The sequence below is a fragment of the Spea bombifrons genome, chromosome 3 (genome assembly GCF_027358695.1).
Source record: "Spea bombifrons isolate aSpeBom1 chromosome 3, aSpeBom1.2.pri, whole genome shotgun sequence".
Classification (NCBI taxonomy): Eukaryota; Metazoa; Chordata; class Amphibia; order Anura; family Pelobatidae; genus Spea; species Spea bombifrons.
Window position 1 is genome coordinate 86,545,029 of NC_071089.1, and position 20,323 is coordinate 86,565,351.

A 20,323-nucleotide genomic window follows, 5' to 3' on the forward strand; every position below is an offset into this window, starting at 1 on the left:
TGCGTCCTCGGCTGTCTCTCCGCCCCTTTTGTCAAGGGCTCCGGTTGCCGGTGTGTCCGTTGGCGCGGCCCGCAGTCCCGCTCCGTCCGTGTCCGGCCTTCCCCCCGTCTGTGCCCCGCAGGCCGCGACCTCATTGCGCATGAGCGAGATCGTGGAGAGCCCGTGAGAGCGGAGAGCGCCACTCACACTCACCGGGAGGCCGAGCACCAACATGGTGAGTGAGTGACCGGGGCCACGGCCTTCATACAGAACACGGGGGGCACAAGGGCCCTGACAGTTTCCACGTAACCTCTTCCACCGAAGATGTCAGGACAAAGGCTGCCGAGCGTCGCATCTCCAAGCCGGGTAGTGCTGCTTACTCCAGGCCGTGGTCTCGGGGCCCAGTTAGTATGTTTCCTCTCCTAGGTCACTGCAGCTCAAACAAACAGCGTGGGGAAAAGTGTAAAAGAACAACCCTGTAAAACGAATACTTTAATGTACAGATATATTGTCAATTGTGCCTTTCCATAAGATGCAGGGTGTCCCCAGCCCCCGCTGATCACACAGACCCCCAGCTTCCCATCATCCAGCACCTGGTACAGAGGGGGGCATTAGGCTACACAGTCATATAGGGGGGGGGGGGGGACTACATTGTAAATATACCTAGCTGCACCATAACAGCCCCGGGTCGTGTTTATGTAATCACAATGTAATGCCTCACACCAATTACCGTCACATATATTTGGGGAAAATCGCTATTTCCTTCGTAAATATATTGAAACGTTTAGGTCCGATCACCAATATACGGTTTTATTGTGATCTGTCATTATAATTCTATTAATAATATTGCTGTTATTTTGGTGCAGCGCCTAATAGTGACCGCGTGCGACGTGATCATGTATGCGTAAAATGCGCTGATACCGTATTCTGTCGCTGGTCCGATACGCTCACCTCGCATGATCCGTTTCGTCCAGATTTATGATAAAACGTATTGATACCCAGGACGATCCCCCCGTCGCGGCATAACATTTTTTAATAAATAATTTTTCATATTAAAACTACGACGTTGCGGTTCTGTGTTGCTTACGTCGGTTCTCTGGGTCTAAAGATTTGTATAGTCTTATATTTGCGGGAAACCTTTAAATATGTTGTCATTGCAAAGTAAATATTGGGACTCCTCAGTACAAATAAACATAGAATTTGACAGCAGATAAGAAATCTTTCGGCCCATTTGGTCTGCCTGTATTTTTTGTTTGTGAAATCGCTGACGCCGCGGCTGTTTCTTTGTTTGAAATCCCTACAGAACAAGTTGAAGTCCTCTCAGAAAGATAAAGTTCGTCAGTTCATGATCTTCACGCAATCCAGTGAGAAGACTGCCGTGAGTTGCCTGTCACAGAATGAGTGGAAGCTAGATGTGGCCACAGACAACTTCTTCCAGAATCCAGAACTTTATATACGGGAGAGCGTGAAAGGGGCGTTGGACAGAAAGAAGCTCGAGCAACTTTATAACAGGTACAAAGGTGAGTTCAACCCAACCGGCAGACTCTTCTTCTTCATCTTTCGTTGATAATGATGGCCAAGTACGTGTTCTTTGCTGCCGTTCCAGTTTAGCGCGCTGTATAGTTTTGTCATAGTGTTTGATTTTTTTTTGGTAATAATCTTTTATTTTGAAAACATAAAAAACATACAAAAAGCACGCATTCTTAATAATAAATAATTCTTTTTACAATAAGGCGGATGTCATTGTGTTTTTTTTTCTTTTCGGATAACATACTTTTTTTTTTTTTTTTTTTTAACATTTAATGGAAAAAATAAAGTATATTTAATGTAAAATATCAGCATGTCCAAAAAGATCTAATGAGGAAAAGTTGTTAGACGGTGCTAAAGATGTACTTAGTAGGGATCTTTAAGGTTATTCTGTGAAATCGCAAATGATACAATTGACCATGTTGCAGCACCGTTGAAGAAAACTATCTCAAAATGTAATGATTTGGAGTCCAAATTAGGTAAATGAAGCCGATGACATTTCAAGCCGTGTGTAGAGCAAAGTTGCTGATTTACCAGCAGCTGGCAGCTATTTGATTTTTTTTCTGTTTTTTGCATGTTTAGTATGCATCTTATTTTCATAGTTTTGCATGATGCGTTTTCTGTTTTTCTCCACCAATTGAATAAGCAATACGAGACTATGAGATTACAGTATACACTCTGAAGAACCGGGATGTTTGTGTTGTCATTATTATTGCAAAAAGAAAAAAGTGTAGGCTTTGGTGAGGCTGCGTGGGGCAGTGAATTGTCCCCTTCATACCTCCCACATTTTCATCTTTGGGATCCGGTTTTTCGTCCCTCTTTCTTCCTCTGATGTCCCTTTAAATTTAAGTGGTGCTGGCCTTCCAACTATTTTCCTGTAAAGGTAAGCAGGGAAAGCAATAAACCATTGCAAAAAGTAAGCAGGGTGCTGCATTGTATAGCGAGAGGCGTTAGTAGCGGGAAGAGAGGGGTTGTTCTGCGCTTTACAGATCTCTGGTCAGACCTCACAAAGTATTGTGTAAAGTCCTTAAGACCCCAACTCCAGAAGGCTAGTGAAACACACATTAGATATACTAGATGGGTTTATCTGTTTATACGTTTAATATGAAGTCTTTTTTGGTGAGACTGTCATGGACAGTAAATTGTCCCTATAATCACATTTTGCACAAAAAATAAATTTTCCCTCACTTTTCAGAACTATCTGAATTAGGGGAGATTTTATTTATACAGTTCAGTACATGTGAAAGCAAACCCCCGTCCTGCGTAATCATAACCAACAGAGCATAGAAGGTCTATAATGGATGTTAACCGTCTATAAAATGCCTCATAAACAGCTGGTTGAAAACACCTTCACGTATACATTCTGCTGCGTAAAATAGTCACTATGCCGTTGTTTATTTAAACTTCTATTATATGCTTTATGTACAGATCCTCAAGATGAAAATAAAATCGGTATAGATGGAATTCAGCAGTTCTGTGATGATTTGGCTCTTGATCCGGCCAGCGTCAGTGTACTGATTATCGCGTGGAAATTTAAAGCAGCCACACAATGCGAGTTCTCAAAGCAGGAATTTCTGGACGGAATGACAGAATTAGGGTAGGTTGGCTGATGGTTGGGTCATTTTTTTTTTTTTTGCTTAAGCATATAGATTGATTTTTTATTTACTTTGTTTTATAACTACATGTATTTTACTCTGTATTATAACTACGTGCTTTGTCTAGTTTGGAATCGGTAAGATTTGCTTATGTATTTTGAATGTAGCGGACATTTCTAGTGTGTGTTGTAAGAAAAATAGTGTGTATTAGAAAACTATATAAATAAATTATATAGTTAACAATTATATAAATTAACAGATATATTTTTGGTGTTTATTTCCCGTTTATACTAGCTGTGAATAATTTTTATATACCTGTAAATAAATATTTAGAAATCATTTTTTGTTTGTGTAAAAAAAACAAAACAAAACCTACTTGTGCTGGAAAAAAATGTGTTAATTTGTGTGGGTTCACTAAATGAGAGTTAAATAACAGTTAAAGAAAGGCATAGTAAAACATGAAAATCCTTCTGGCCCTGTAGTTAGGAGTTAAAACAAGCACTTAATTTTTCTCAAAAACTCATACTATGAAACGTCCAATTTTGAGATTATATATGCACGTTTTGCCACACCAAGTCACCACTCTCAGCTTCCTTGAGGTAAAATAGTATCTTATTGGTTATTGTAAAATTTGTATTACCGTATTTGCTCAATTATAAGATGACCCTGATTATAAGACGACCCCCCAAATCTGAATATTAATTTAGGGAAAAAAAGAAAAAGCCTGGATATAAGATGGTCCTATAGGAAAAAAGTTTTACCAGTAAATGTTAATTCATGTAAACAATTTTTTTAAAGAAAAGCTATGATTGAGAAAAATATTTTGTTTTTATATCCTTCTATTTTCCAGCCTGCCCCCCCTTAATGCACATCTGCCCCAGAAATGCCTTTTAACCCTCTATATGCCACTGTGCTCCATGATATGCCTTTTCACCCCCTATGTGCCACTCTGCCTCCAGAAATGCCTTATACCCCTATATGCCACTTCATTTAGGGGGTTAAAAGGCATATTATGGGGTAGAGTGGCATATAGGGAGGTATAAGGTATTTCAGGAGGCAGAGTGGCGTATAGAGGGTTAAAAGGCATTTCTGGAGGCAGGGTGGCATTAAGGGGGTTAAAATGCATTTCATCCCCCCATAAACTGACCCCCCCCCCCCATATTTACCGGTGCTTGTGAGTCCCCGGTCATGTAGCCGGGCAGCGTGTAGACGTCTACACGATTCGCGTAGACAACTTCCGCTGCAGCCGGAAGGAGGTGCGGTTAGCAGCGGGGGTTGTCTGCGTCCACCGTGCACACCTTGTCCGACTGTCAGAGAGAATTCCCTGTGCCGGTGCTGCGCCGGTGCGGGGAACTCTGATCTCTGACAGCCGGACAATCCCCGCTGCTAGCCACACCTCCTTCCGGCTGGGCCGGGGGGCAGGGGGGCAATTGCCCCCCAGGCCGCCCTAAATCCAGGCCGGTGGGCCGGACGGACGACCGGCAGACAGGCATTCAATGCGGCTGCGGCCGCAAAGTTAAAAACTAAGCGGCCGCGAGCAGGATTGAATGCGGCCGAATGCGGCCGTCATGCGTGCCTGGCGGGGGGGGGGGGCGGTGTCCGCCCCCGGCTGCCGCTAATCTGAGGGCTGCCACCATGCCGGCACGCCTCCAGAAACGGTGCGCGCGGCAACTGTGTCTGTGCGCCGGGACTTGATGTCAAATCCCGGCGCACAACACTGAAGCCACGCCCACCGTCTTCCGCGCTCAGTGCACAGGACAGGAAGAAGAAGAAGAAGAAGAAGAAGAGGAAAAGTGAGAGTGAAAGAAGAAAAGGTAGGAGAGAGTGGATTAGTAAGTGTGTGAGAGTGATGGGTGTTATGCTGAATGTAAGTGTGTGAGAGTGATGGGTGTTATGCTGAATGTAAGTGTGAGAGTGATGGGTGTTATGCTGAATGTAAGTGTGTGAGAGTGATGGGTGTTATGCTAAATGTAAGTGTGTGAGAGTGATGGGTGTTATGCTAAATGTAAGTGTGTGAGAGTGATGGGTGTTATGCTGAATGTAAGTGTGTGAGAGTGATGGGTGTTATGCTGAATGTAAGTGTGTGAGAGTGATGGGTGTTATGCTAAATGTAAGTGGGTGAGAGTGATGGGTGTTATGCTGAATGTAAGTGTGTGAGAGTGATGGGTGTTATGCTAAATGTAAGTGGGTGAGAGTGATGGGTGTTATGCTTAATGTAAGTGGGTGAGAGTGATGGGGGTTATGCTGAATGTAAGTGTGTGAGAGTGATGGGTGTTATGCTGAATGTAAGTGTGTGAGTGTGATGGGTGTTATGCTGAATGTAAGTGTGTGAGAGTGATGGGTGTTATGCTGGATGTAAGTGTGTGAGAGTGATGGGTGTTATGCTGAATGTAAGTGTGTGAGAGTGATGGGTGTTATGCTGAATGTTTGTGAATGAGGGTTTCAGATAGCATGGATGTGTAAGTGTTGGGGGATAGCTTGGCATTGGGAGTCCGTAATCACATTCCTTTCATGCCCAGATTCCAGCATGTAGTGGCTGCCTAGGCATGATAGGAGTGTGATTGCTGTTATAAATTATTTTTTGGTCCAACTTCGGTGTGTTAACACTTTTATTGGACAGAATAATTCAATGACAGTATTAATATATATTTATATATATAATTGCAAACAGCAATCACACTCCTATCATGCTAAGTCAACCAGCACATGCTAGAACCTGGACATGATAGGATTGTGATTGTTGTTATATATATGTGTGTTAATATTATTGTTGATTTTTTTTGTCTAATTTTGGTGTTACTTTTAATAAAGTATTTTAAAGTTTTTTTTTTTTTTTTTTTTTTTTTTTTCAGTTTTGGCCAAGTGAATGCTGAATTTTTAGTTTCAGTCCAGAATTTTCATTTCGGTGCATCCCTACTATATACTATGCCAGTCACTAAAGTGGTAAGCCTACACCACATCAATGTTTGGCTTAGTATATAGTGATAGGGGTTGTCAGTGTCTGGCTCAGTGTATAGGCACACATTGACGGTGGTACCGCGTAATCCCTAAGCATATAATGTAACAAATATGCTGTACCCCTGTCAATGTTTGCCTATCCATAGAAACTATGCAGTTTTAAAGTGTGTGTGTGTGTGGGGGGGGTGCCACATACAGGGTCTGCCACAGGTGCCAAATACTCTAGGTACGCCCCTGCATCATGCGGCTGTCAGACCCAATGGCCATGCCTCAGCTCCTCTTCCCACGTCTTAAAAGTGGTGTGATGAAGAGCTGAGGCATGCGGTGCGTGCACGCCGGCCACTTTAATTTCATTAGGCGCTGGTGGAGTGACTGCCGCACGACGGCCGCTTTCAATGTCGCTCGCAGCCGCTTTGATGGTGCAATGGGCCAGTTGACTAGACTTGCCCCCCAGGCCTTAGGCTGCCAGCCCTCCCCTGCTGCCCCGGCTACATGACCCGGGACTCAAAAGCACCGGTATGTGTGTGTGTGGTGTGTGTTACAGGAGGATCCAGGTCCCTTGCAGCCCTGCGGGGGATCTGGATCTTAGTCTCATAGTCAGACCTATTTGAGGTCTGATTAGAAGACGACCCCGATTTGCTCGTCTTATAATCTAACAAATACGGTACTTGTGTTGCTAGACATTTCTTTATTATTATTATTATTGCTACTTGAGAATACAGTACAGTACGAACATTTTGTTCGTGTTAAAATGAAAAAAGTCCTTTATCTGCACACCTGGAGGTAGCCATCTTTTTCTGTCTTGTGATATTTTGGTTGGCTTTCTCTGTTCGCAAACGCTGAGCTGATTCTTTATGGTGTTCAGACTTGATTTTTATAATATTTATAGTTGTTATAGTAGTTATACACGTATCCTTCCTGATGACCTTAGCAATTCTAGACATTATGGTTTTTCATAAGCCTTTATTGCATTTTTTTCAGGTTACCACATCACCTTTTATATGTATTTCTTGTCATAGCAAAAGCAGAATATCCATTTGAATGGCTTGCACTCCTGGTGTTAGAAATTAAGGGCCCATACTGAGCGGGGGGGCAATTCTGTCTCTCATTGAAAATGTATTTAATATTAAGGTTGCTGTTGTCACGTGTCCCTGTTACGCTGCTGTCCTTAGTGTATTAAGGAACACTGACGGCACGCTAATGAAATATCCATTTGTTTCCTATGCAGATGTGACAGCATAGAAAAATTGAAAGCACAGCTACCGAAAATGGAGCAAGAATTAAAGGAGCCTGGGCGATTTAAGGATTTTTATCAGTTTACATTCAATTTTGCAAAGAATCCAGGGCAGAAAGGTCTAGGTATGTTTCCATGAAACACAACCCGAGACTGTAAGAGTCTTTAACTCCTTGAATTCACTATAAAGAGCTGACCTGACCTTATACAATGTTCAGTCAGGACAGGTAAGAAGTCTTACTGATTGAAATATACTGTAATGGCTTGAATATAGGCCACACCCGATTATAGGCCACACCCTAAAAGTTAGGGTTAGTTGAGTAGTATTTTACCTAATACACAAGAATACATGTATTTTAACATTTTTGGTATGTATTATGCAGTTAGACAGCATATGTTATATACAAACAGAAATTTAGAAAACCAATAGCCATTTTAAGGCCCCCCTTAATTCACAATTAACCTTGCTTATAGATATATTTCCCTTTGCCCCCCAGATATACTTTATAACCCCAGAAATGCCACCCCCACCTCCGCTGCCTACACTTCCGCCGGGGCTTCTATAGTCACGCCGGTGCTGCAGCAGAGATTGTCTGCCGGAGAGTAGGATCCAGGTCCCCTGCAACGCTAGCAAAAAAAAAAAAGAATTACGCATCCCTGCGCTACACCCCGATTATAGGCTGCAGCCCCACTTTAAAGACTTAAAGTGTGTGTGTGTGTGTGTGTGGGGGTGTAGCCTATATTCAGGCAAATACGGTAATTTATACAGGCCAACCAAGCCATTATTGGAGCAGAAATCTACAGGGTTAGCCCTTCGTAAAGTGAAGTCAACATAGATATTCTCACTTTACGGGGGGGGGACTGGGGTGTCCGTTTCGTTATTATGATAAACGCTTCTTGGTTACTTTCAGGCTCCTCTTGATATCGGTTCATCCAAGTATCTGCAGAGGTTTCAGCATTTTATTGAGTAAATAATTATAAACGCCTGTTCTTATTGACATGTGCTATTGGTTTGCATTCATATAAATTATCTATTTACATGGATAACTGCATCTGCAATTCAATAAAAGTTATTTGACCGAATAACCGCAGAGCAGAAGTGGATTCCTGGGACTCGCGGTGTATTGCTTTCTGGGAAGTAGGAGAGGATTTGGGACTATGGAAGCTTTCTGTGGTAATAATAGAATTGTACTCGTGTGGCTATTTTCATGTCTTAAGCCAGACTGTTTTGACGACCTGCATGTGTTGAAAAGTCATAATCATTTTTGTAAAATGTGTCGCTTTTCAGATTTAGAAATGGCCATTGCCTATTGGAATTTAGTACTAAATGGACGATTTAAATTCCTAGATTTGTGGAACAAGTTTTTGTTGGTAAGTTTCTGTTTCAGGAGTTATTTTTTTTTATATTTTGTATCGAAATTCAAATTCTATATTATGTTTGAAAGAACAAATAAAGCATGTTTATGGCGACATGCACATTATTTCTCTAGCACAGTTGTCAGTGTGGATGAGTTAAGATTATGATGCTTTCGTATCTCTCTCCTCTAGGAACATCATAAACGATCGATACCAAAGGACACGTGGAACCTCCTTCTAGATTTCAGCACAATGATAGCTGATGATATGTCTAACTACGATGAAGAAGGTATAGCTTAATACACCCTTTTCTTTCCTTTTTTATTTGTAATGCTTTAGTCCGGTTTAGTAGGGTAATGCCTATTGTACCCCATGGGATTGTGGCCAAACACAAACCAAAGAAGCCAAAGAACCCTATTGCACTCTGATGTCTATTACCGTAGCTGTACGTGTTAAATCCGGTGGCTTGTGGAGAATTTACAGAAATCTGAAATGCCATGTCATTTTAAAATGACATTTCACATTAGATTTCTACTTGGCCCTCTGATTTGAAGCAAATCTTTGAAAAGCTAAAAATGTAAAAAGACCAAGAAGTATTAACCATGAAATTATGAACAACTTGCGGCTGCAGTTATCCCTCCAGCCAGCGTGATAAATGGAAATTAAAACAACATTTTCACAGCAAACCAAGCAATATTTATCAGACCGGCCAATGGCCATTTAGTAGAAGGAAAAGGCGTCTGCTCGTTCTCATTGTTGTTCTCTTTCTTCCTAGGAGCATGGCCTGTACTCATTGATGACTTTGTTGAATTTGCACGTCCTCAAATTGCAGGAGCAAAAAGTACAACAGTGTAGCACTGAGGAACCTTACAAAATGTACATAGTCTGTACAAATTATTGCAATGGAAACTTGCACAGTCAATTTCTTCTGACTGGACTGTATAAAAGATGAGCCCTCCGAGCAGTCCTAGAGGGTTGAAACAGACATACGGAGACATCTTAAAACCATATCCTATTTCATTCTTTTGGTGGTTTGGGCTTCTCTGCTAGCCTGGAGCGCAGTCTTCACTTTCCAAAACTGTGGATTTAATCTCATATCTGTGGACCATCCTAGTTTATTCTCTCCCTAAATGTAAAAATAATTCTTATGGCTTTTCCCATAAAGCACAATGCCATCCTTATTTGCTAAGTACACCACAGCCTCAGTGAAGCCGTTGTTCAGCAATGTTAAATCCTACATTATGGAGTCTACGTTATTTTCAGTCTTGGGTGTCAAGACCGCTTATCAACTTTTGTTATTAACAATGGAGCCTTCCTTGACGATTCACTGTGCTATGAATGAACAAAGCAACACTGTAGGGCAGATGCTTTCTAGAGTCTTGGGCTGTGTTGCAGTGTCTGATGTTATTTGGGATCATTACACTGTGTATCATTTTGGCATCTGGAAATCACGGGCTACTGGCATCTAGCCCCAAGCTTTTTTGACGTCAAAGTAGTCCATGCTGTGTGTCATGAAGAATAAATGTGGTTGCCATTGTTGCTGTTAATCTTAACGTAAGAAGTATTCATCTCCTTGGGCCTCATGCCGTGCATACAGTGCCATAAAATAGCCGCAGAATCAGCCCCGCAGCGAATGGGTAACTAACTCTTCCTCCTGGTTTAAAGTACATATCTGCCTGCTCGAAATAGAGGGTCAGCCGTAATGTGGCTCGGCTTGTGTCAAGCCATGAATCATTCACCGTGATTAAAATTAAAAATAGAAGTGGTTGCATTTGTAAATGCAGCTTGGCTAAGGAAGCTGTCGCCTTCTTTCCAGCGAGTACTCAGAGTATTCTTTTAGTGCCGCTCTGTCGGAAAATGACCTAAATACTGCATTTTTCTCGTGATATGAGATATAAAAACATTTAATTTATCTACATCTTGTTTTTTTGTTGTGCTTTTTTTTTTTCTAATATACCACCCCCTTCCTTAGTCTTTCATTAAGGTTAATGATTTGACATATTTGTGGCTTTACTGAACAGGTAACTAAACACAACTAAAGCATGGTTAATGCCATGCTGAAAAGTCTCTTAGTTACTGTCACTCCTTCCATGGTCTTAAATTTCAGACGTTGGAATATGTGTTTTATTGACTACCGTTCATTCATTCTGTTTAGCCTGAAGCTGCCCAGATTCCATATCCCTAATGGCGATACGGTCATGTGTAAAAGAGCATCCTTCAAAAAGTGACAGTGGCTGATGTCGCTGTAGAAGGACCCTTTAATGCATGGCTTTTGTACAGGGCTGGCCATTGCCACTGGCTACCCAGGAATTTTGCCGGTTGCACAATTGATTTAAAAAAAAAGTACAGGTTTTACATGCAATTCTCCCAAGAATATATGTTTTTTTTTTTTACAGATAAATAAATGTTTCCAAACCATGAAATGCTTACTGAAATGACATATGCAGCCCCCTTTCATTTTACAGCAACCTCCGACTCAGGACTGACATCCCCAAGAGAAGTGGAGAAAATTAATGAATAAAACATCTCTTTTGTAAAAAATACGGATTGTCTCTGTATTTCTGTATGTGCATACACGCTACTGTTCCAAAGTTTGGGGTTGCCTTCGTTTTTAAAGAATAGCAAATTTGTTGGTTAAAATAACATCAAAGTGATGAGAAATACAGTGTAGACGTTGTTAATGTTGTAAATGACTATTGTAGCTGCAAATGGCAGGTTTGTAATGGAATATCTTCATAGACGCACAGAGACCCTTTGTCACTCCTATGTCCCATGTTGTATTCCCTAATCCAAGTAAAAGTTTAAAAGGCTAATTGATCATTAGAAAACCCTTTAGCATTTTTTTACAGTTTCCTTGTTTTTCCATGAAAACTGCTAAGTTACCCCAAACTTTTGAAATGTAGTGTATGAGTGATTATACGTAGAAGGCATTACCTGGTTTTATGGGATGAGCTAGAAGTATATTTAAACCCCTCTCCTCCAGCCCTTTTAAGATGTTACATTATTCTGCCGAAATGCAGGCAATTTGGTTTCAGCTTCAATGATCACAGCTCTGGGATACAGAGAGAGCCATCAATCCTCTCTAGATGCTCCTAACAGATACCATCGGTATTGGGTATTGTTGGTCTCTGCTGTTACACTTCACTGTATCTCTCTCCCTTCAACCTCAACTGTAAACCTCATATTATTTATCAGACACCAACTCCTTCCTTCTGTGTTTATTCCTCTTGCAGTTCTTTCTTTAACCCTGTCCGCTTGCTGCAGACCTATTAAGTGGTTCCTCAATCCCTTGCCACTGGGCTATCCAGGTCTGTTTCGTAGTAGTTTGGGCTTCAGTGGTCTATTTGTATTAAATGACCAGCTTTCATGACTCTCAGTCTCACTGGTTTTTCTTGGTGGTTATAATGTATGATGTGTCCCCAGTTAACTTATTGAAGAAATAGATACAGTATATAGTAATAAAGTAATGTATAACTATAATTGGATACAGGATATTCTAATGATATATTCAGTATTTTTTCACCCTCCCCCTTAGCATGTATTCTTCTGAAGCATTAGCACACCTCCTTACCTTTTCCTAGAGGCTGACGGATTCGTTCCTAACCCTTCACTATTTAATTCAAGCACACACCACCTTACCTGTCCATCCCAGATCAACTCTCTATCGTTTCTTGTTAATGTATTAATACAATCTACAAGGTTTTACCGAAATTATTCATATCCCTCCCTGCACCCCCCAAACGGCCATCTCTTCGGCCACTGGTTCAGAATCAAAGCCACCTGCTCTGCCTGTAAGACAATATCCCCCAACACATCATTCAAAGAGCAAACGCTTAGAACTTTATTTTCTACATTTTCTAGATATACGTTTGACCCTAAATTCAAACAATAAATGACACCACCTTTTTTTGTAATCTATATAAATGTTTTCATGTCTGTCTGTTTTGTTTATTTTGGCTTCTAAACAAGCTTGCTGCCTATCCAGACACACCTAGGTTTCATCATCCACTATGTTTTTTGTTTTTTTCTTTTGCCACAATGCAACACGCTGATCTTTGATATAGCATACTGGCCAATACTCCTTTTTTCCTAATCAATCATTCTCCTACTTACACTGTATATTACCCAGACTGTAAGCCTCGACCACAGGTAGAAAGCATTGGTGGGATGGGTTGGAAGTATATTCAAACCCCTATAAACTGTCCCTCCATTCCCTTTACCCCCTAAGGGTGAGTCATGTAAACAGCCTTGCCGCATTGCAGGCGCACCTAGGTTTTTGCCACAATGCAACACATACTAGCAGATATGGGGCCCAATGTCAGAAATATTGGGGTCCAGTGTGGTCTTAATGCCTGGGTGCCTGTGGCCCCCATCACCCTTCCCCATGTCCATCCCATTGCTCCATCCATGACTCTGCCTTAAGATCCCACACCTTATGAGAACAAGGGCAAGCCAAAGGTTAGTGCAATGTTTCAACAGGGCCCACCTATAACACGCACGTATACCAACATGCAAACTTGCTTTAACATTGTACACTTACGCACGTGCACATTCTTCCTCCTGTTCCTCTTCTTCCCCTCCCAGCTGCCATTAACCCAAGGCGCAACCCTGACACTCCAACACCATACAATTACATTACATTTATTTATAAAGTGCCAGCCGATTCCGCAGCGCTGTTACATTCCACACGACTCACAGTAACATCATACACCGACACACATGCTAAAACAAAATAAGGTCCAACTTGGGCAGGCCCACTTGCAGCGGTAAAAATGCGGCAAGGTCAAGTAATGCAACGTTACATGACCCCACAGTGAAAGGATACCAGCTGAAAGAAGCCTCCGGGAAGGTAAGAGGTGAGGTGAGTGACCGAGTACGTATGAATTTGTATGTGTACGTTAGCATAAATGTTGGTTTAATTTTTTTTTCGAATGAGTGTTTGTGCATGTGTGTTAGAGGGAGTGTGTAAGTATGTGTGCTAGTGTGTGTAGCAGAAGTATATGTTTATGCATTTGTTAGTGCAAATATGTATGCCATATGTGGTTTAATCACCCACACCCCTCTTTGATCATCCATGCAGCAATTTTTTCTCTGGGCAGACAACCTTTGTAATGACCTTTGTACAGGAAATGAAGAGTACAACCGAATATGTATGCTATGTGAACATCAATGTTAATTCTCAGAGTAATCATGTGTAAGGTATGTGTTTCAATAATGACAAACCCATTTAATTATTGAGTTAGGAATTTACTGTGCTGATTTAACAGAAAGACCTAATATTCCAAAGCAAACACTCTGCAGGTAAATGGTGTTAAATGGATGCTTATTTTTATTTGTTGGAGTACCATGAACATTAAGAGCTTTTTTGATTTGGGTCCCCTATTGCCCTCCTGTCATCTCTTTCTGGTATCCTTACACCAACTGTCTCTTTCTACTGGTATATTTCGCTCCCCTTCAGACATGATATAATTTCTCCCAGGCCTCAACAGCTCAAGCTGTAATCAAGTAACTTATTTTCTTTTCTAGAACTCTCTGCTTGACCCTCTACTGAGACAGCCCTCACAAAAATGAATGATGATCTATTTGGCACTAAAACAAGGTCACTTCTCCATACTCTTGGACCCCTTTGCAGCCTTTGACAGTGTTGTCCAAACCCTTCATGCTCATGGCATCTGTAACGTTAACTGATCAGCCATAACATTATGACCACCTGCCTAATATTATGTAGGTCCCGTTTGCCGCCAAAACAGCCCTGACCCGTCAACAGTAGACCTCTGAAGGTGTGCTGTGGTTTCTGTCGACAAGACGTTAGCAGCAGATCCTTTAAGTGCTGTACGTTGCGAGGTGGGGCCTCCATGGATGCATCCGGGTGGCTTTTTTTCTTGTAATATATATCTAAGTGACTGTGCTGTAGCAGAAGACGTTCCATAGGCACATTCATGTTATTGTAACTGGCAGTATTAGAATGTGGCTCAGGTGATGAATGGTGCAGTATACATCCGAACAATGGCAAGTGCATTAAAAAGCCAAGTCACAGCAACAGTTTGTGAACACACTTACCTTATTATTTCTTACCCTAAATGAAAATCTTCTTATAAACAGGATTCTCAAACTGCATTTGTAAAGTGTCCTTACAATCTGCAGTGTTTCAATGAGACAAAATTGTAGTTAAGAACTATGGATCCGTTTGCACTTCATGTGTGGTAAGCAGGGACTGCTTGAAACCAGTGAGACAGGACTGATATAATTCACTAAGATGTGCCGCACAGAAAAACAAACCGACCCATCTGGAGTCTGTGGAAGGCGTAATTTTCAAATTATCTACTAACATGTTTACCGGGAATCTGTTAAGTGAAAATCACTCACATAATGAGATTCATGGCAACTTTTATTAACAGAAAATAATGTTTCTATCCCTGTCAAATGTCAGTTGGGTTATATTTGTGGCATTGCATCCGAGTAAATTCACACATACACAGCAGTTAGAAAGTAAAACATCCTCTCGCGTTGTACTGCTTATAACCGTGATCCAGGAACACCCACGGTCTCTTCCTGGCAAGGTTCTCTGATAAACATGCTTCCGACATCATTCATCTATACGGATCCCATTATGTATACGATGCACATTTTAAAACAAAACAGTAAAAGGCTATGTTTCTGCCATTATTTGTGCAACACGGCTTTACTTTAAGCTACATTCAAATAACTTTCATAACAATAAATAAAACCCCCAACATGCACCATACTCCTTTCCCCTTTAAATCATCCAATTTTGATACAATTTAACAGTCTTTATTACCTAGTGGTCACTGCAAGATGCATATACACAGAACCCTTTTACCTGCATTTAAAAAAACACATACAATTTAACCCTTTGAAAATCAGAGGGGGTGAAAAACACATTCCATACTCTTCGATAAAAAAACCCCATGAATTGTTATGTAAACACATTGAACAAATATTTGGTAAACAGTGGATCCTTAACATCTTTGGGACATAAAATTTTCCGATACACATTAACAAATTCATTTAAAAATTGACCAGAACATTCAAGGGCTGTATAAGCTATAAAAATACCTCTTATTGCTCAAGGTAGGTCTCTGGATTATAACAAACAAATCAAAAACATGTTAAAAATGAATGTATTGTGTGAAACATTGTTCAAAACTGAAACTAATCATATCCACACATTGTAGGGTCTATGCCTTCACTATATGAAAAACGGTCATCTGGTTGACAACAGGAAAACAGATACCTAACATATTAGAACTTTTCAAAGCAGTGGAATACACCGATTAAATAAAATTATATATATATAAAATAAAGGTAGCTTCTGTACAGGGACAAATAAATATGCCTGCACGCTGTGGAGACAACCTCTTTATTGCACATGACTGCCCCTGACAAGCGCAGCGTATAATTTGAAGGTTTCCTAAAATCATTGGTGGGAATACAGTTCTCTATCATTGACTCACGCAAGAACATTTCCTGATCATTGTTTTTAAATTGTGTACTGCGTAGGTCAACTAGAATCGTCCCACATTACAAGGTGTAATCTCAAGGTGATAGTCGTACCTTCTCCCTCTTGTATAACAATCCTACTCACAAATGTACCATCCGTATTTGTGGGGACCGGCTTGAGACCTATTTGGAGTCTGCTGTTGTAAGACATTACAGTTTAGGTTCATGGACAAAGCAAGGAAAAGCTGGTGGCACATTTATGACCCAGAGGCCAGCCCTGCTAGCATGTAGAGGAATCCATGGCAGAGAGAGTCAAGATGCTTCTGTCGTTTGAATAACAGGGATCCGTTTCGCTCCAAGATCTACAGTAACAGAAAGAAAAGAATGGGCTAACTGGAAACCTCTCATCATTGTAAGGAAATGTGTCTAAATTCGGCCTAGTCGTCTTCACTGGAGAAAAAGATTCATGGAAATTGCAGGCACAATATAATGTAATTAAACTGTTATGAAGTTAGACAGCTTTAAAAGAAATCCATCATTCACCTTCTGTATAATTATTGATGCAAAGGAACTCCAGGCAGAGGAAATTCTAATTCTCTCCTAATAAATACTGTCATGGTTAGACATGTTTATCCTTTTCGGAATAGCTACTGGTATCACTAAATCATGAATTCTTGAAATGTACGGTGCCATAAGTAATTGTATAACAATCATCAACATATAAACAAGATTAAAAAGTTTATAGTCATGATAACACAAATATAATGAAATACAAATTCTAGGAGATTGCTTTTAAAGATTTTCTCAAGAATCCACCAATTATATATGTGAACTTATAATGTGGACAAGAAATACATATTCCTTCCATGTATTATAAAAATGTAAGGGAAATTTAAAGATTAATTGTAGCTTTTCTCATTCTATATTGTGTAAATTGATATTAGATTTTACAGCATGTGGATTTGGAAAGAACAGGTAATATTCTGAACATGGCTGCTAAATAAAATGTCGCACTTGACAGTGTTGTGAATATGCTGTCTCCTACCTGCTGAAGAAGGGAGGGTGATTAAATAGCTATCCTGCTATGAAAGAACTACATTACTGTTCTGCAAGTAACAAGAGTTAATATATTAGTAATAAGTGGCCAGTCTTGGAAGCCATATTCCAGGCTACATTTATCCTGTAATTACCTACACTTAGGGACAAAATAAGGTAGGAAATAAATATAAAATAAATCGAAGTACAAGTAGCAGAAAAGCTTTGATATAAACTATTGAAACCCTAAAGCAGGGTAACAGCTGTGGGGCCACAAACAGGTCACAATTTATAGATACCCCTGCTTGTGCACAGATATCTCAGTTAAAATTCATTAAACTACTTTAATGCCCTCGAAGACTGGATTTGTGCAGCCCTGCCCTAAACTCTATTCTGCAAGGTTCACAATGCTTGTTAATTCTTGGCCTTCTCTGTATTCCATGCAGCCGACATGAGGTGATGGAGAAACCCAAGTGCTAATATACTCGTGCAGAGACCTTCTTTAAAATGGAGTATGCATACTGCTTTATGTTGGAATCAGGACTAGTTGCTAAACTTCAAAAGGGGAGAGGGATCAAATCTCTAGAAAGAGTGCCAATGAGTATTTGAGGGGCATCACCACTAATGGATAGTTTGATCTGTAAGTGTTAATAAAAAGGAACCTGAATCCTAGTGGGTATTTAGTGCTAATTTGGTCTCCATAAGTATAGGGTTAAAACTGTAACACAAACCTTAAAAAAATTCTCGATTAGCCTTGTTTTACTTAAAAAGGACAGTCCAGTGAGTCTAGAATAAAAGTCCTTATAATAAGGGCCCTACCATCTTCATCATAATGACACTCTAAGCACCAAGTACATTTACAAAGATTTCACTTGAAAAGTTGCGTAAAGCTGCATCTGCCCATAAGCCATTTTTAGTCAAGCCAATTTTAGAAAAGATGCTCACAGTAGAAAGTTTGAGCTTCTCTGGTGGTCTGCAGTTTTAAGTTGAGGTACACAAACTAGCTTATAGATCAGAAACTTTTTGGATATTGCCAACAAATAAATATATAAGTTTCTTCCTAGTTTCATATAATTATTACAACGAGAAGAGGCTTGAATAAAGTGGCTTTGGGGAATACTGCTCTAGTGCACAGATTGATTCAAAGAGATTCAGAGAGAGAAAGTAAAGTTTTAAGATCCCGAAAACCATTTGGCCAAACAAAGCATTTGTGATTTTGCAAAGGATGCCTTTATTTCTGAAAATGAAGATACTGGAATCCGTACTAAAAAAAAATAATACACTTTTGTTTATAACAGGTTATGTATAAATATGTATGCAAATTAATGCCTTTTCTACACAAACATTTTCCAAAAAAAATATGTACTTCATCGTCTATACTTTTTGTTCTATATATATATAGAAAACAAACGAGTTGCATACTGTTCATTGGAAAGATACATGAACATTTCAAGAAAGGAACAATACCAAAATAATAGGTATTGGGGTAGAACATGCTGAATGACTCTGATCGGGGCATAAACAGCTTGCAGCTTTGACATATTTAACAGATGCCTTTTAACAATGAATGGTATATATATATATATATATATATATATATATATATATATATATATATATATATATATATATATATATATATATATATATATATATATAAATAAACTATACCATATAAAGGATTGACCAGGAGATCTATCCATTTTTTTTTTTAAATGTGAATACCACATTTGTCAATTAAAACACTGACAATGACATTGAGAATCACTTTCCATAACTCCAAATACAATTTGTGAGCATAAGCAACGAAATAGACTGTACAGAGAAAGGCGATATACAAAAGATTTATTTTTTAATTAAAGACTGGATTTAAAAGGTCATTCTAAGGTGTAATAACTTCTTTCAACATTAAAATGGATATTGTCAACCTGCAGCCATCTAGATGCAATGGTTTTGAATGTTCTTAATTATAACGTCCGAGAAAATGTAACATTTGCGGACAGTAAAAATGTGTGTGGACAGAAAACTAAATCTTTTGCATATCTTAAAAGAACCACATCCCAGAAAGACAAATTAAAAAGACCAGACACCGAGATGTTACATTGCCCAACAGTGAATTAAGCAGACAAGACCCAGCAAAGTAAAAATAAAAAGCAGACATACATTTAAAAAGACATATAGCTACGACAAAATGCCGTGTAATATATATATATATATATATATATAAATAAAAGAATGTACAGACAACAATAGATATTAAATAAAGTTAAAAAAGGTTCATCGCAAACCCATTTCTTTTCGTAATGAACCCCCTTTTTTTTTTTGGATCACGACTTGAAGGAATCTTTTCCTGGGTATGAAACATCAAGCCTAGTCTATTCATCTAAAGCCGTGGGTTCATCGTTTTCCAGTTTATAGGAGAACCGTTGGCAGCAAAGGCTATTTAGAGAGGTTCCACACCTGTTGACCCGTGCCGGGCTGCAGCGCCCCATCATTCGCTCCAGCAGTCTTCTAATAGATACGCATGCTGTCTCCCCGCCTGAGTAGCAGCACATTGAGTCCAAGCAGCTGATACCTGATCCTGCCTCAGTAAGCTGGTAAGACAACAGAAATATGACAGCAGAGAGCCGTTAGACATCGCCTCATAACACATGTAGCTGGATGAAATGAAATTAGGGTTAGGAAGGTGAACAAACACAGATGCAAAATAAAATAAAATAAAAAACAGCCCAAAAGGAGTTATAACCAGCCCTCCAATGTTACCCTAGGAGCACTGAATATAAACCTTCGCACTTTGTGATTTAATATACAATATATACTACTTGAGTTGTCATCAACTCTAAGGCTTTTGGAAAGCAAAACAACCGTTACATACATGTGCATGTACATACTGCAATTTAGATAACACTATGTATAGGTAGTTCGTATAGCAATACAAAAAGCATCACTTTGTCTATCAAGAATCTCTTTTGGACGCACAGCTCACAACAAGAAAGTTATGGCAGAAAGTGACTTTATTCAATTGGATCTCTGTGATCAGCCTCTAAAATGAAAACTGTGACTTCAAGCCTTAGGATAAACTATATCATTAAAAGGTAAACATGTTTTATTACCAAAAGAGATACATTTTGGTACCTGTGTGCTTTATTGTTGGGATAAAATTATGCATTATGAAAAG

The 20,323-nt window shown here is 39.7% G+C and overlaps 2 protein-coding genes across 5 annotated transcripts in view; one reads left to right on the forward strand and one right to left on the reverse strand.

The window, feature by feature from the left end:
- The first annotated feature begins 62 nt into the window (after positions 1–62).
- On the forward strand, positions 63–11,190 carry DCUN1D1 (defective in cullin neddylation 1 domain containing 1). Of its 2 annotated transcripts, none has more exons than XM_053459239.1 (7): positions 63–214; positions 1,283–1,499; positions 2,935–3,103; positions 7,288–7,418; positions 8,582–8,664; positions 8,842–8,938; positions 9,425–11,190. In XM_053459239.1, exons 1-7 carry the CDS (start codon positions 212–214, stop codon positions 9,502–9,504), a joined length of 780 nt encoding a protein of 259 aa, XP_053315214.1. In that variant the 5' UTR covers positions 63–211; the 3' UTR covers positions 9,505–11,190. The 2 variants fall into 2 exon arrangements, with proteins under 2 accessions (XP_053315214.1, XP_053315213.1); XM_053459238.1 differs by lacking the exon at positions 63–214 and adding an exon at positions 226–345.
- A 4,122-nt stretch (positions 11,191–15,312) lies between these two features.
- Positions 15,313–20,323, reverse strand: part of ATP11B (ATPase phospholipid transporting 11B (putative)) — a 46,262-nt gene continuing 41,251 nt past the window's right edge. For 2 of the 3 annotated variants that reach the window (XM_053459224.1, XM_053459225.1), the window contains 2 exons: positions 19,606–19,739; positions 15,313–16,472 (listed from right to left, as the gene is read on the reverse strand). In XM_053459224.1, the coding sequence (XP_053315199.1) occupies positions 16,391–16,472; positions 19,606–19,739 (216 nt within the window). In that variant the 3' untranslated portion in view covers positions 15,313–16,390. Of the gene's footprint in view, positions 16,473–19,476; positions 19,740–20,323 lie in introns of those variants that run through there. The other variant, XM_053459223.1, reaches the window with a different exon arrangement.

Bases quoted from the DNA above. Each gene is read 5' to 3' on its own strand.
- DCUN1D1 (XM_053459238.1), top strand. From the start codon at position 304: ATGTCAGGACAAAGGCTGCCGAGCGTCGCATCTCCAAGCCGG. The intron at 346-1,282 runs GTAGTGCTGCTT...AAATCCCTACAG, and splicing joins GCGTCGCATCTCCAAGCCGG to AACAAGTTGAAGTCCTCTCA. The intron at 1,500-2,934 runs GTGAGTTCAACC...CTTTATGTACAG, and splicing joins ACTTTATAACAGGTACAAAG to ATCCTCAAGATGAAAATAAA.